Below are 16,358 nucleotides of genomic sequence, written 5' to 3' on the forward strand. Positions count from 1 at the left end.
GGAAATAAAGGATAAAATATCTTGAAAGAAAAACAATACATTTTCATAATATATTATACTAAAACTACTGCATCCAGCACAGCTAAATCATCTAAACCCATCATTCAAAACATACCTACAAGAATAAGCACATATTAGACACACCACTACTGGAAATATTCTAAGAACCTCACACTCATAGAGTTGGAAGAGACCTCATGGGCCATCATCCAGTCCAACCCCATTCTGCCAAGAAGCAGGAAAATTGCATTCAAAGCATCCCTGGCAGATGGCCATCCAGCCTCTGCTTAAAAGCTTCCAAAGAAGGAGCCTTTGGGACAGTCCAATAAGGCAATAATAGGAAACCCACTCCGCTGACCACAGCCAGCATGGTGTTTTGAGATGATTTTAAACAACTGATTTTAAAGGAAATATAACTGATTTTAGTGCTTGTGTATATTTATAGTTGTTTTATGTTCCAACACGGAATGCTTGCTGTGTACATGTTGTGCTCTACCCTAAATCCCCTTTGAGGTGCAGAGGTCGGAATATAAATGTTTCAAATAAATAAATAATAAAGGAATAATGCACACCTCAATTTTCAAAACCTGAAACCAGAAAAGGTATTTGCTGGCAGCAAAAAGTGTGCTCTTTGTAATTTGGACAATAATGGTGCCAATTATAGTGGCTACATGCCTATAATTCTTTCTTTAAAAACAAAACACCAAAGCTTTCAGCAATGGAAAAGAAAACCTTGGGGTGTTAAATCCCCTTAACTTTAATAGGAGCTCCAAGTGCTCCTGAAGAAGCGTTCCCTTTTGCTTTGGTTCAGCATTAAGATTACCATATTACACAAATCTAATTTTGGGAAGGTTATTTATTTATCATGTCAGGAGCAAACCAAACAGTTGCATTGCATTTTTTAATAAACAAACAAAGAAAACACAAAACTTGCAAGCTTGGTAGCTGATTAAATGTCCTTTGACCAGTATCTGGCCACTTGGAGTGCCTCTGGTGTTGCCGCAAGAAGGTCCTCCTTTGTGCGTGTGGCAGGGCTCAGGGTGCATTGCAGCAGGTGGTCAGTGGTTTGCTCTTCTCCACACTCGCATTTCGTGGATTCCACTTTGTGGCCCCATTTCTTAAGGTTGGCTCTGCATCTCGTGGTGCCAGAGCGCAGTCTGTTCAGCGCCTTCCAAGTTGCCCAGTCTTCTGTGTGCCCAGGGGGGAGTCTCTCATCTGGTATCATGGCAATAGCGGCGGCACAGAAACTATTTCTTGCTGCCAATATTGCATCCCAAAGAATCATCCAGCTGAACTATTCTGAGTCGTCAGAGGACTATTAAATCCGCCTAAGAGTGAGATCCCTGACGACTCGGTGGCTCACTGTGAAGCATTTGCTCGTTTCTTTGCTGATAAAGTTGCATTGATCCGGTCTGACTTTGACGCCATGTTAACAGCGGTCTCTGAAGATGTAACTCGAGCACCTGCTTGTCCGGTTTTATTGGATTCATTTCAATTGGTTCAGTTTGAGGATGTGGACAGGATCCTTGGAGAAGTGAGCCCTACCACATGCATCCTAGACCCCTGCCCATCCTGGCTGATAAAAGAAGCCAGAGGGGGATTGGCGGAGTGGGTAAAGGTGGTGGTTAATGCCTCCTTAAAGGAAGGAAAGTTTCCAGCGAGCTTAAAACAAGCTGTTATAAAACCACTGTTGAAAAAACCATCACTGGACCCCACTCAATTTGACAACTATCGGCCAGTTTCCAATCTCCCCTATTTGGGCAAAGTCGTGGAACGTGTGGTGGCAACACAACTCCAGGGATTTCTTTTTTTTTTTAAATAATAATTAAGACATACTCTTACAGATATATAGATAAAAAGGATAAGGTTGGGATGTAAGGATTGAGAAGGGGGAGAAAGGGTCGGGTACGAATGGGATGGAAAAGGAGTGCTGACAACCAAGGATAGTATGGGGCAAAGGAAAGGATGTATGTTATCGGGGGGGGGGGTGTAGGAATGTGGTGTGGGTCTTTGACTTCCTTAATCATCTTCTCTCTGGTTCCATCTATTTTTGTCTTCTTCCTTCTTCTGAGATTTCTTCTTGCTCTCCTTTCCTATCATGTCTGTTAGATGTGTTGATATGTATGCCTCGAATAGCTTCCAGTCTGTTCTTTTTATTGGTCTTCCGTATGAGTCTTTTAATGCAAAGGTCAGTTTATCCATATCTTTAATTTCCTCCACTTTACTTATCCATTCTTCCTTTGTGGATACTTCCTTCTGTTTCCATTTTTTTGCCCATACTATTCTTGCTGCAGTGATACAATAATTAAACAGAATATCCTTGTTCTGATCTAGTTCCAATTCTTCGTCTATTCTTCCCAGTAAAAAATATTCTGGTTTCATCTGAATTTTCATTTTTAATATCTTCTCACATTCCTGTTTTATCATTTTCCAGTATGCGCTAATCACAGGACATGTCCACCACGCATGGTAGAAGGTTCCAGTCTGTGATTCACATTTCCAACATTTGTTTCTCACATTCTCATACATTATACCTAATTTTGAGGCGTCATGTACCACCTATAAAAGATTTTAAGCCAGTTTTCCTGTAAGTCTGTCGAATACGTATACTTGATCTTTTTTGTCCAAATCTGCTCCCATTCTTTGTATTGTATCTGTCTGCCGATATTCCTAGCCCACTTAATCATGCAGTCTTTTATTACTTCTGTTTCCGTAGCCCAAACGAATAATTTATTATAAATTAATGTAATTTTTTTTCCTCTTTCCCAAAATTTGATTCCATACGTCTTCTTTGGCCATAAAGCCTATTTTTTAAATCTAAGTTGTAATATTTTGTAAGCTGTATATATTGAAACCATGATACGTTTGCATATTGAGTGTTTATCTCTTCTCTAGTCTTCAGTTTTAATTCATTGTCTTTTTTCAATAATACATCTTTATACGTCGGCCATTTGGTCCATCCTAACAGTCTTCTTTGCTTTGCTTCTAATGGTGATGCCCACAAATGTGTTTTGGATACATTCTTGTTTTATATTTATTCCATATCTTTATTAATGCTGCCCTGATAAAATGGTTATTGAATTTTTTTTCTTTTGAAGTTTGATTGTACCACAGGTACGAGTGCCATCCAAATCTCAAGTCAAAGCACTCTATTGTTAATATTTTTTCTTTTTTAAGTAATATCCAATCTTTCACCCAGGAGAGTCCACTTGCCTCATAATATAGTTTCAGATCAGGGAGTCCCATTCCCCCTCTATTCCTTTGATCTATCATATCTGTATATTTGATCCTTGGTTTCTTACTACTCCAAATAAATTTAGCGATTTCTTTGTTCCAAATATTAAATAGTTTGTTATTTCTAATTATGGGTATGTTTTGAAATAAATATAGCATTTTTGGTAAGACACTCATTTTGATTGTGGCAATTTTCCCCAGAATTGATAAATTTAGATGTTTCCAATTGTTTAAATCTTTTTTTATCTCCATCCATTTGGCTTCATAATTGTTCTTTAGAAGTTGGGCGTTTTTTGCGGTTATCCATATCCCTAAGTACTTTATTTTTGTGTAAGTTTGTATTCCTGTCATCTCTTCCAATATCTTTTGATTTTTCTTTGACATATTTTTCATTAATATCTTCGTCTTCGTCTTATTCATTTTAAAGCCCGCCAACTTCCCATATTCATCAATAATTTTTAACCAATTTAAACAATTTTCTCTTGGGTCTTCCATTATGCAAATCAGATCATCTGCGTAAGCCCTGTATTTGTACCTTTGTTTTCCGATGTTCAATCCTTTAAGCTGTTTATTTTCTTTAATATTTCTTAACAATATTTCTAATGTCATGATAAAAATGAGGGGTGATAAAGGGCACCCTTGTCTTGTGCCTCTCTTAATAATAATCTCTTTTGATGGTATGCCATTTACCCAGATTGTCGCTCTCTGCTTGTTATATATTTCTTCGGTTGCATTTTGAAAGTTGTAGCCAATATCTAATTCTTTGAATAAAATTTTGATAAAGTTCCAATTTATATTATCAAATGCCTTCTCGGCATCGATCGTCATTAGGGCCAATTCCTTTTCATGGTGCATATCGTAGTATTCAATTACATTTAGGATGTTTCTTATATTTTCTTTAATATGTCTCTCGGGTAAAAAACCAACTTTATCTTCATCTATCCAATTTACCAAAAAAGTTTTAAGTCTTTCGCCTAATATATATGAGAAGATTTTATAATCCAGATTGAGCAGTGAGATGGGCCTATAATTTTTGATATTTCTGTCGTCTGTGTTTTCTTTGTGTACTAAAGTGATGTTAGCATTTTTCCAAGTTTCAGGAAAACAATGATCTGTCATAATTTCATCCATTAGAGTCTTTATGTAGGGGCTGATTTCTTCTGTCATTGTCTTATAGAAAATGGCTGTAAACCCATCTGGACCCGGGGCTTTAGATGGTTTCAACTTCCTTATCGCTTTCTGTATTTCTTCCGATGTTATCTCTTTATTTAGTATTTCCCTCTGGTGATCAGATATTTTTTCCAATCTTTGTTTGCCGATATATTCTGTTATCTCCTCGATATTGGTTTGGTCCTCTGCATATAAGTTTTTGTAGAACTCGTAAATCTCATTCCCTATTTCTTGGTCCGTTGTACTCAATTTGTTATTTGTCATGATTCTCGTAATTTGGTTTGATTGTTTCTTCTTTCTCAACTTTCTCGATAGCCACTTCCCCAGTTTATTCGCATTCTGGAATTCTTTCTGTTTTAAAAATTTCAATTGCTTTGCCCATTGGTCCAATTCTAAATGATGTTTTTGTTTTTTTATTTCTACGATCTGCTTCTTAATATCCTCATTTTCTGGACTTCTTTTTAGTCTACCCTCCATATCCTCTAATAGCTTGTTTACCTTTAGCATTTTCTGTTTCTTTGTCTTGTTTTTTATTGCTTGTTGCTGGATGAAGTTCCTCCTCATTAGTGCTTTGCACGTGTCCCAAAGTGTTTCTATTTTTATCTCTTGTGTGTCATTAAACTCAAAGAATTCCTTAATTATTTTTTTGTTATTCATAATGTCCTCTTCTGTTTTTAGGAGAGTGTCATCCAGTCTCCATCTTTTATTGCCAGGCTTTTTATTTATAGTCATCACTAATGCGCCATGGTCAGATAACTCTCTAGCTAATATCTTTATTTCAGTGATTTTAGATGTTAATGTTTTAGATGTTCAGATCATATCTATTCTAGACCAACTTTGGTGTCTCGAGGAATAGAAACTAAAATCTTTTTTATTTCCATTATGGATTCTCCATGCATCTTCTAAATCAAATTCTTCCTTTAATTTCAAAAGATTGTTGGGTAGTGTGCTTATAATGTCTCTTCCATCTTTTTTCTTTTCTTTTCTTTTTTTGAGATTTTGTCTTATCCAAACTATAGTTTAACACTCCATTAAAATCTCCCAAAATGATCAGTTGGTCAAATTCTATCTCCTCAATTTTGTTTTTCAGTTCTGAGGCAAATTTACTCTTTGGGCCGTTAGGGGCATAGATACAGCATATTAATATTGTTTGTTCTTCTTGTTTTATTATCACTCCCACCATTCTGCCTTCTGAATCTTTGAAGGCTAATTCTGCTCTTAGAAATTCTTTAACATATAATACCACCCCCCTTTTTTCCAATGTCAAGGAATAAAAGGCTTTGCCTAGCTTTTCCTGAGAAAGATGGGCCACATGTCTATGTGCAATATGTGTTTCCTGTAACGCTATTAGATCATAATTCTCTTTCCTTATTTTGTTAAATATTTTTTCCTTTTATTTATTTATTTTATTATTTATTTACTGCACTTATAGAAGAAGAATTCAAACCGTTCATGTTTAAAGAAAAGCATTTTATTTGTTTAGTTAATTCCTTCACTTTCTGATTCTGGTGGTTCTTCTGACTCATCTTCTGTTGTTTCAGGTCTGTCACGATTGAGTACCTGTTGTCTAAGTGCCTTCACCATCACTTCTGGGAATGAGAAGTGTCTCTTCTTGTGTTTCCTTCCTGAAGAGTTGCGTTTTGAAGGGGATTCATCATTTTCTTTTTTCAGGTCTTTATAGAATTGTTGGGTTTTTTCTTCAGAGGTCAGCCAAAATTTCTTCCCGTTGTATGTCACCATGAGTCCCTCCATTTTCTCCCATCGAAATCTTATTTGTCTTCTTTTCAGTTCATTAGTTAAAAAGAAATATTTCCGTCTACTATTTAACATCGATTGGGGAAATTATTTCATTATTATTATTCTTTTGTCTTTATAGAGTAGCGGTGTCTTACTTTTCTCTATTAGAATTTCGTCACGTGTTTTCTTTCTCACAAAATGGTCTATAATATCTCTTGGGGTGTTGTTTCTTTTTGAGAAGTTTGTAGTCACCCTGTACACTCTATCAATCTCCTTGTCTACCTCTTTTTGTTCTTGTTGGAGCAATGGTGCAATCAGATTTATTATTATTTGTGTTGTGTCTTCTTTGGTTTCTTCCAAAATATTCCTGAATCTTAACTGAAATTCCATTTCTCTTATTTCTTGTTTCTCATGGTCTTCTTCCATCTTTTGATTCTTTGTTTCTATTTTTTGAAGTTTATTCTCGAATGACCTCTGGGATTCTTCCTTTTTTGCTTTATCAATTTTCAATTCCTTGATCTCTTCATGGATTTGTTTAATCTCGTCTTTGACTGAGCCTATTTCGACTGTCAGTTCTTTGTTCATCCTCAGCATGTCTTCTCTGAATTTTTTTTGTTGTTCTTCCTGTTTTGTCGTGTTTTTTTAAAATTCTTTCTGTAAACTATCTTGTTTTTCTGATATTTTTTGCATTTCCTTTAGTAGTTGATTTAGTATACTGTCTTCTGCACCCGAGTTTTTTCTTTGTTGTTGTTGTCCTTTCAGGTCTCTCACTTCCTTGGTTTCTTTTGTCTCTTTTTCTGCTTTTGTTTTAGGAGTCGTCATCCTTCCTTCTAATCCTCCTTTTCTGGTAAAGATATTGTCTTATTTATTTTTAAGTTATTTTTAGCTTTGTTTTCTTTTTGTTTTTTATAGTTATATATTTGTATTTAGTTCTTTGAATTTATTTATTTGATTTACTTTTCTTTCACTTGTCCTGTGCCTTCCCTCTGTAATTCGTAGTATTCTTCTATTTCTGTCTCTTAAAGTCACTATCTTCTTGTCCGCTGTGTCATTCTATCTCTTCACCGCTCTACGGTTCTTTTTTCCTTTTCCTGACTTCCGCTTTTTTACCTCTTCTATTCGTAGTTCTATGGTTCCTTTCCTGGTTTCCACTTTTTCTTGCGTTTCTTATCTCTATGGGTCTTGTCGTAGCTTTCGTCACTTCCTTCCTTTTTGTCTTCGTTTCTCTAATAATTCATCGTTCTATGTTTCCTTTCTGTCTTCCGCCCTTCTCTGTTTTCCCTTCCGCCCTTCCTTAGCGAGATCTCGTTCCTTCTCGCGAGATCTCGCTCTTCTTTGCGAGATCTCACTCCTTTTTGCGAGATCTCGCTCCTCTTCGTGATCTCTCACGATTTCAACTACCTCCTTATCTTCTCGTTCCTCCCTTCTCTTCCCACGAGCTTTCCCCCTTTGTTTCCACATGAGTGCTTCGCTCTCTCCTCTCCTCCTCCCCACTTGCTTGTTTACGGCAACAAAGGGCGGTGAAGACACAACAATCCCGACTCAAGGTCAGTGGCTCTGCTTCTTATTTCCTTCAGGTTCCTTGAGTCTGTTTTGCTTCTGAATACTATTTACTTTTAAACTACTTTTAAGTCTTTTAAATCTTGTTTAGTAGGTTAGGCTGTTTAGTATTTGTATCAAATATAGCAGATTATCTTGCCTTATTATCTTAGTCCATTAATCCCTTCGTCAATTTCATTTCAAACTGTCAGTTCACCAATAAGTAATTCTATTCAATCTGTTAGGTCTATTAAGTCCATTCAGAGTCCACTCGCTCCAATAATCTGACTCAGTCCAATAATTCAGTAGTTTAGTAGATCCTGTTAACTTTTTTTTTAATTCCACTGTGTCAGTATCTTATTGCCTTTAGCTTTCTGCTTTCTGCTTTCCCTTCTTTTTTCTTTTTTCTTCCGGTTAGGAGGCTATAGAGGTAGTCTGAGATTCTCTTCTTTTCTTATTTTTCTAATCTGTCTATCACTTCTTTCTTCGGAGATAAGATTTGTTGCCCAATGAGAAGTTGATTATTTCATTAGAAACAACAATTTCAACAGAAAGGAGGAGACCATGAAAATGAACAAAATCTGGCTACCAGTATTAAAAAACTCTAAAATTACAACAGCAAAACAGCAGAGAGGAAACAACCAAGCACAGCTTAACACCTCTCAACAGGGGATTTTCCCAGGCTCAGCCAGGCCTTCAAATGCTAATGAAGGTGGTCAGTTGAAACATTCACACCTAGCTCCAGCAGAGAAGAGCTCTTTGCCCCACCCCAGTCATTCCACAGATATATAAACCCCTTTTACTAGTTCCAACAGACCTCACTACCTCTGAGGATGCTTGCCATAGATGTAGGCGAAACGTCAGGAGAAAATGCCTCTAGAACATGGCCATATAGCCCAAAAAAACCCACAAGAACCTAAACATACTTTGACTTTTATATAAAGAGACAACAATCACACTGACGTACACATTTTGGTGCCTCAAATGTTAGTCCTGTTTTCGGGTGTATTGGAGTTGATGATACCAATTTGGTTGGTAAAACAATGCATATAAATGTGTATGGGTGCAATCAATTATACCTCAAAGGTTTTATTAAAAGAAAAAAACATTTTAAATTGGGTTGTTGTAGGTTTTTCGGGTTATATGGCCATGTCCTAGAAGCATTCTCTCCTGACATTTTGCCTGCACCTATGGCAAGCAACCTCTGAGGATGCCTTTAGCCATATATGCAGGCAAACCGCAGGAGAGAATGTTTCTAGTAGGGCTGGGCAGTTTCGTTTCGTTAATTCGTAATTCGTTAAAAATTCGTTAATTTTCTTGATTACGAAACGATAACAAACCATTCTGGAGCAACCTAAAAACGAAACGGATTTTTAACTTTGTTTTGTAAATGCTTCGGATTTCGTTATTGTATTCGTTTCGTTATCGTTTTGAGGTCGTTTCGTTATTATTTCCGCATGTCTGGGGCAAGTTTTTTGTTTAATTAGTGAAAAAAAATTATAATATCACACCAACAGTCAACAACAGAGGGAGAGGGAAGCTTCAGAAGTTCCCCCTGTCCCATTTGGATGTTTTTTAGCGTATTGCGCGGTCGCGTCCGCCATAAACGAATCGATTCGTTATTGTTTCGGAAATCGTTTCGTTAATGTTTTGCAATTTTTTTACATTTACGAAATTTTGTAAATATCAAACTTTTTTAGAGAAAAAATTTGTAATTCTTTTAAATATCGAAATGCAAAAACCCCCAAAAAACGAATCGATTTTAGAAACAAATTTTTCCGTTGTTACCCAGGCCTAGTTTCTAGAACATGACCATATAGCCCAAAAAAACCTACAACAAGCCAGTAATTCCAGCCATGAAAGCCTTCGACAATGCATTTTAACTTGGTTTCATGGTGACCCTAGGCCTCAAATTGGCTTCTAAATGGAAGCTGTTTGGCAAACCATGAATATTACAGGCTTAGAACTGTATTTGTTTGTTTGGTAAGACTAATTATTACGCAGTGCATGGTATTTAGCTTTGGAGCTGGGTCCCTGATAGAGAAAAACTGGGGCCTGTGGGAGCCTTGATGCAGACTTCCTGCTGAGCCCAGTCTGTCCCAGGAGCCCCGTCTCCACTTCCCATTCCCTTTTGCTGCCCAAGAGCATCAGCAAAGAGGAGGAGGAGGAGGAGGAGGAGGAGGAGGAGGAGGAGGAGGAGGAGGAGAGCTGACCTTCAGCAGGGAGGTGGTTTAAGGATTGGGGAGGGGCTTTAGGCCTTTAAAAAAAGGGTCACCCTCCTCTCAGATGGAGCCCCGAGATACCTTTATTCCAGCAATATTGCCCCAGTCCTGGACCAAAGAGCCTGCTTTGGTCCCTGCTAGAACCAATGGTCAGAACAATAAGAGTGAGTTCCCTTTGCATAACCGCTTCTTCTCTTGTTTCACTTCCATGTTTTAGACACTGAACTGAGGATTGTCCTTATTGGGAAAGCTGGATCCGGAAAAAGCACCACAGGAAACACCATCCTGGGAAAGGAGCACTTTGGAACCACATTAGTGACAAAGTTCTGTGAAAGGGTGCAAACTATAGTTGATGGGAGGAGAATTGTGGTGATTGATACTCCTGGGTTTTTCAGCACCTGTGCAAGAGAAGAAAAAACTTCCAGAGAAGTGAAAAAGTGTGTAAAGTGGTGCTACCCAGGTCCACACGCAATTATGTATGTCAAGCGTTTGTATCATTCCATTCAGGAGGATGAAGCAGTGGATAAATCAATCCAAAACGTTTTTGGCCTTAAAGCCAAGGATTACATGATCACTCTGTTCACCTGCAAAGATCATCTGGAAGGAAAGCCTTTGGAAACAGTCTTAAATGGAGATGCATCTCTTAGGGAGCAGATTAACCGATGCGGGGGCCGTTGCCTTGCTTTCAACAACAACGCTAAAGGTCAGGAGAGGGAAGATCAGGTGAACGAGCTCTTTGACATGATCGATGCCATGGTGGACAAGAACAGCAAGGCCCCTTACTACACTGAAGAGATGCTAGCCAACAAAGAGAGATGGACAACTTCATCCAAAACACAGTCCTTCAAAACAACCAAGCAATAATATTAACAAATTTTATATCCATATGAGAATGTGAGTTAATGGCACACTGACAAATAAAGCAGTGTCATCGAGGGCATCGGAGACCCCCGCTTTCAAGTTGGTCTGACCCACAGCGGGGAGTTCCACAGTTCCTGGAAGCCACAATTGGGACAAACTGATGAAATGTGCCCCCAACAGCCAGCTCAACCAGGGACTATACACGGCCTCTATGCCCTTCTTTCACTTTCCCCCAAACCCTAACTTTGTAGCAACCCCCCAAATAAAGACACTTGAAATTGCAACTTTTTAACTCTCTAGCCTGATACTTTGTGTCACTTCTTGCCTGAACTATCCAATTGCATGAATTCAACCTTTTGCAGGCCGCGGGAGCCTGCGAGCCTGCCCGGAATGTCTCCCTGGTGTTCCGGGGACACCGGATCCACGTTGCTTCAAACCACGGATACGGAGTCTCCCCTTTTGGATCCCCGTATCCACAAGATGGCGGATCGCCTCCATTTTAATGACTTATTTTTCTATGCTTAATTCTAACCCTATCTGCCACCTCGCTTTTCTTGTTACATGTCTCAACGCTCAGGAAATAACCTCTTGAGATTTAAGAATATATTTTACCAGAAACAGCTGATTGTCAAAAGTGCCGGTTCCATTGCTGCCGCTCCAATTGCGCCTCGCCATCCCCTCGCTCCTGCCAAGTTCCTGACCCAGAGACTCGATGTGGTCCCCCCATGGGACTTTGGGGAAGAGCCTGGCCTTGAGGCCTCGGACCTTGAGGGGGAATTCTAGTTTCCCAAGGACCAAAGATTGGATCAATTGCAGCGCTGCTGGGGCTCCATCCGCGAGCTCCGGGGATACCAACCAACCCTCCCAAAGATCATGGACTCTCTACTGCATGTTTTGGACTCCGAAAAGCACCATTTTCCCCCACGAACTGTCTTCAAAAGATCTGAACTCAAAGTTTCCTTATGAAATGAATTCGTTATTAAATATCCTTGGAGGGTGGGACAAAGATGGGGTTTACTGTTATGAAATACTTATGATTTATGTGTATGTATATTCCTCTATGAATTTTCCTTTGTACCTTTGACTTTACCAAGCCCTTGACCCCTTGCCCTCCCTTGAAGTGGCAACCAGGAAACAACCAGCTGCCTGAGAGGGTCATTTGACCTCACAAAAACAACCATTACCCGAAACCTTTGCATGGACAATAGAAAATGAAATTCCTATTCATTTTCAGAGTTAGGCTGATAGATAGGTATTTCCTCCGGCCAGTTTTAGATTGATAGAAAACAATAAGGGCGAGACTGTCCACGGGGGGTCTTCTGCCCTGCTCCGTTTGCTTCATCCAAAACCCATCACGAACACACACACCTTCTCAGATCAGGACAGGAAAACCCGGCTTAATTCAATCACCCTCCCATTACCAAAACAATAAGCCGATCCCTCAGCTGGCCGATTTTCCAGACGCAGGGGCACATAGGTTACAGGAATGTCATAATCCTCTCATGCTCCATTGTCTCTTTCGGTCCCGCCTCCTCTTCTCTGATTCACCAAATCCCCGAAGCAGGGAACGCTCCCTGATAGGCTCCCTCGAAGCAGAGGAGCCTTGTGATTGGCTCAGACCGGGAACGGGCTGCCAAGCCTCCTCCCAGCTGTCCAGCTATCAGCCAATCACCGTCAAGCTGGGCGGGGGAAGGAGGGCGGGAATTTTGAAATCTCTGTACCTGTTTTTACTATAAAAATGCTTCCAAACTGAGCTATCACTACATTGCATCCGCTCCAGCTGAATCACTCTAATAAAAGCCTCGGTCGCAGCTTCTTCCACTTTGGTGAGGATTTTTATTTTTAATAACTTTTAAATCTGCTGAAATCCCTGTCTCGCCAAAGTAGCGGACCCTCTTTGGTGCGGTCCTAGGGGTCTCTCCTCCTGGGGAAGACCCTCCTAAAGTTCTTACCGACTTCATTAGTACCTAATATTTCATTTCTGATCCCAGGACAACATTCACCAATGTATGTTCTAACAGAAGAAGTCCACATCGAGATATAGTATTGCAAATAAATACCATGTTTAGTTAAGCAGGAGGTAATAATGATAGCATGTAAAGTTTGTTTACCAGCAGGTTGGTACTCACCAGTGGACACACTCGGCATTTACTGGATCTGGAGTATCCCAAAGGGCTATCCATCTACATATATTAAATACTAGCTGTACCCACCACGCATTGCTATGGCCAACCATCCTTCCCTCTTTCTCTCCTTCTTTCTTTCTCTCCTTCCTTCCTTTTTCCTTTCCTTTTCTCCTTCCTCCTCTTCCTCTTCCCTACCTCCCTCCCCCTTATCTTTCCCTTCCTCTTTCTCCCCTTTCTTCTTTCTCTACCTATTCTTGGACTCCAACTCCCAGCAGTCCTCCTGATCTATCTATCTACCTACCTACCTATCTCTATCCAATCTATCTATCTGGAGGATTGCTGGGAGCTGCAGTCCAGGAATAGGAAATTGGAAATATGCAGGGATTGGGATGCTCTCAAAGAGATCATCCTCCTCTCCTAAAGGGCCTGGTCTATGGGATGCTGGGAGCTGTAGTCCAGAAGAATGGATATGCTATTGTGTGTTTTGTTTGCCGGAGGAGTTGTTTCTGCGCATGCGCTGTAGCGTCTTTTTTTTTAAAAAAATGATTTTTAAGTCCCTTCTGCTGTGTTTTTATGAGTGATGGTCACTCCCCGGCCTGAGAGGTGTCTTGTGTCCAAATTTGGTGTCAATTCACCCAGTGGTTTTTGAGTTATGTTAATCCCACAAATTAACATTACATTTTTATTTATATAGACTAGCCATCCCTTGCCATGCGTTGCTGTGGCCCAGTCTGTGTATATATGTGCTTTGTGTGTGTATATGTGTGTATATGTGTATATATGTGTGGTTTTGTGTATGCGTTGTAATGTATGTTTTATTTTTTGTTTTTTTAAGTCCCTTCAGCTGTGTTTTTCAGTGTTTTTATAAGTGAAGGACACTCGTTGGCCTAATATGCATATTGTGTCCAAATTTGGCGTCAATTCATCCAGTGGTTTTTGAGTTATGTTAATCCCACAAACAAACATTACATTTTTATTTATACAGATTTCCATTAGGCCTGGGTAACAACGGAAAAATTTGTTTCTAAAATCGATTCGTTTTTTGGGGGTTTTTGCGTTTCGTTATTTAAAATAATTACAAAATTTTCCTTTTAAAAAGTTCGATATTTACGAAATTTCGTAAATGTGAAAAAAATTACAAAACATTAACGAATCGATTTCCGAAACAATAACGAATCGATTCGTTAATGGCGGACGTGACCGCGAAATACGCTAAAAAACCTCCAAAAACTTCTGAAGCTTTTCTCTCCCTCTGTTGTTGACTGTTGGTGTGATATTATAATTTTTTTCACTAATTAAACAAAAAACAACCATAAAACTTGCCCCAGACATGCGGAAATAATAACGAAACGACCTCAAAACAATAACGAAACGAATACAATAACAAAATACGAAGCATTTACAAAACTATTTAAAAATTCATTTTTAAAAAAAATTGCTCCAGAATGGTTTGTTATCGTTTTGTAATTGAAAAAATTAACTAATTATTAACGAATTACGAATTAACGAAATGAAACCGCCCAGCCCTAATTTCCATGTATATCAAAAATGGAACACAAAATTCCGTTTTTGGGAAGGTCTTTTAAGCCCATCCAAAGCGGGCATTTGGGCAACATCTCCATGCCTTAGTAAGCTGTCTTCTAAGAAAAGAGGATTCAAAAAAGAAAACAGTATCCATGCAGCTATACCTTGCCTGGAGAAAGGCAAGATGCGTCCTTACTCAAAGAAGACAAAAGGTAGAGAGAGGCCAAAATGGAGAATGACCACATGGCCAAACCTCAGGGCAATTAAGCCGGGGCAATCAAGATAGCTTTAAAGAGGAAGTTACCACATCCCTCACAGATATCACATTGGTAAATATTCAAAGGGGAGGGAGTAGATAGTGGCAAAAAGAAGAGTGAGACTGTGCCGTCGCACCTGGGGCTATTATTCTCAATAAAGGAGGGATGGGCGTGGCATCTTTCCCCAGGGGATTGCTTCTTGCCCTCCTATAGGAAACTGGAACTTTCAAGAACCCAAAACACTGTAAATAACTCAAAATAAGTTTTATTGATCACAAAGTCATTTCTTTAAAGCAATGAGCTGGAAAACTTCAGAGGGGTGAAGGAAAATATACGTTACAGTCTTAATTAGTCCTGGGTTCAAGGGGTTTGAAGCTGAGAAGCCTCACCAAGTTTCCTCTTTCCTCAATGGCTGTGAATGCCTATGTTTTGAAGACTCAGGATCTTCCTTTGGTGCCAAAAGAACCCGATTGAAGGCGCTTGGGTCTCCTCAATGTTGTCCAGGATGATCTGGACATAAAGCATGAGCCCCAAGGGTAAAAAACCTCAGAACTGGTGCTAAGAGGTAATTTAAATCAGGGTCCTTTAGAGTCAAGTCTCTTACGTCCATATGGCAGGAACTCTGATGGCAGAATGAGAAAGAAAAGGAAGCTCTCCCCTCCTGCAGGAAGGGGTGGAGCCAAACAGTACTGATTGACAGCTATAAGTAACAATTCATACAACTATACATAAGAAGGGTAAAAGGGGCAGTATTAAGCATGATACAACAGCTTAAATCTTGCAACTAACAGTTTTACACATAGGTGGCGCCACTTGCGCCGTCACAGAGACAACCCCCCCCCCCCCCAGCCCCTTCTGAAATAGACATGCATAGGAATTTGGGGGAGGAATCCCTCACTCTAATCCTATCTAGACTAAGTACTCATTGAGGGCTGGAGACTTGTGCAGACAGGGATGAAACCCATCAGAAACAAATGCTGTTTTTCTCTCCCCACATCAAGGAGAAATTCTACTGTCAGCTGGACACCTTCCTATCGGGGATACCTAAGGAGGTCAAAATCATCCTGCTGGGGGACTTTAATGCAAGAGTCAGGCGAGACTTCGACCTGTGGCCAGGCACCATAGGAAAAGACGGGGTTGGAAAACAGCAACTCGAATGGCATCCTGCTTCTCACCAAATGTGTGGAACACAACCTTGTCATCACCAACACGCTCTTCCGCCAGAAAAACAAGTTCAAGACATCATGGAAGCACCCCCGGTCAAAGCACTGGCACCTCTTAGACTATGTAATCACACGTGCCAGAGACCGCTGTGAGGTGCTCCTCACAAGAGCCATGACAGGTGCTGACGACTGCTGGGCTGACCACAGGCTAATCCCATCCGTGATGGCTATCAAGATTGCCCCCAAGCGCAGACTACAAGGAAGAAAGATAAGGCGCAGGGATTTTTCAAAGCCACAAAGGTCATCTATGGACCAAGAAACCATGGCATACAGCCTCTCCGCTCATCAGATGGAACCAAACTCCTGAAGGACCAAAAATCAATTGCACTACGTTGGAAAGAACACTACCAAAGCCTCCTGAACCGCAGTTCCAATGTGGCCGAAGAGGTTCTCTCACAAATCCCGCAACAACAAACCAGGGATGAGCTCGCAGCACTGCCTAGTTTGGAAGAAGTCAGCAATGCC

General features: G+C 39.9%; 1 protein-coding gene across 3 annotated transcripts in view; it reads left to right on the forward strand.

Moving 5' to 3' along the window:
* LOC132779726 (uncharacterized) overlaps positions 1-12,579 on the forward strand; it is a 62,143-nt gene extending 49,564 nt beyond the window's left edge. For all 3 annotated transcript variants that reach the window (XM_067470448.1, XM_067470447.1, XM_067470446.1), the window contains one exon: positions 10,120-12,579. In XM_067470448.1, the coding sequence (XP_067326549.1) occupies positions 10,120-10,766 (647 nt within the window). In that variant the 3' untranslated portion in view covers positions 10,767-12,579. The remainder of the gene's footprint in view (positions 1-10,119) is intronic.
* The last annotated feature ends 3,779 nt before the right edge of the window (positions 12,580-16,358 follow it).

Source organism: Anolis sagrei, chromosome 6 (genome assembly GCF_037176765.1).
Source record: "Anolis sagrei isolate rAnoSag1 chromosome 6, rAnoSag1.mat, whole genome shotgun sequence".
NCBI classification, from domain to species: domain Eukaryota; kingdom Metazoa; phylum Chordata; class Lepidosauria; order Squamata; family Dactyloidae; genus Anolis; species Anolis sagrei.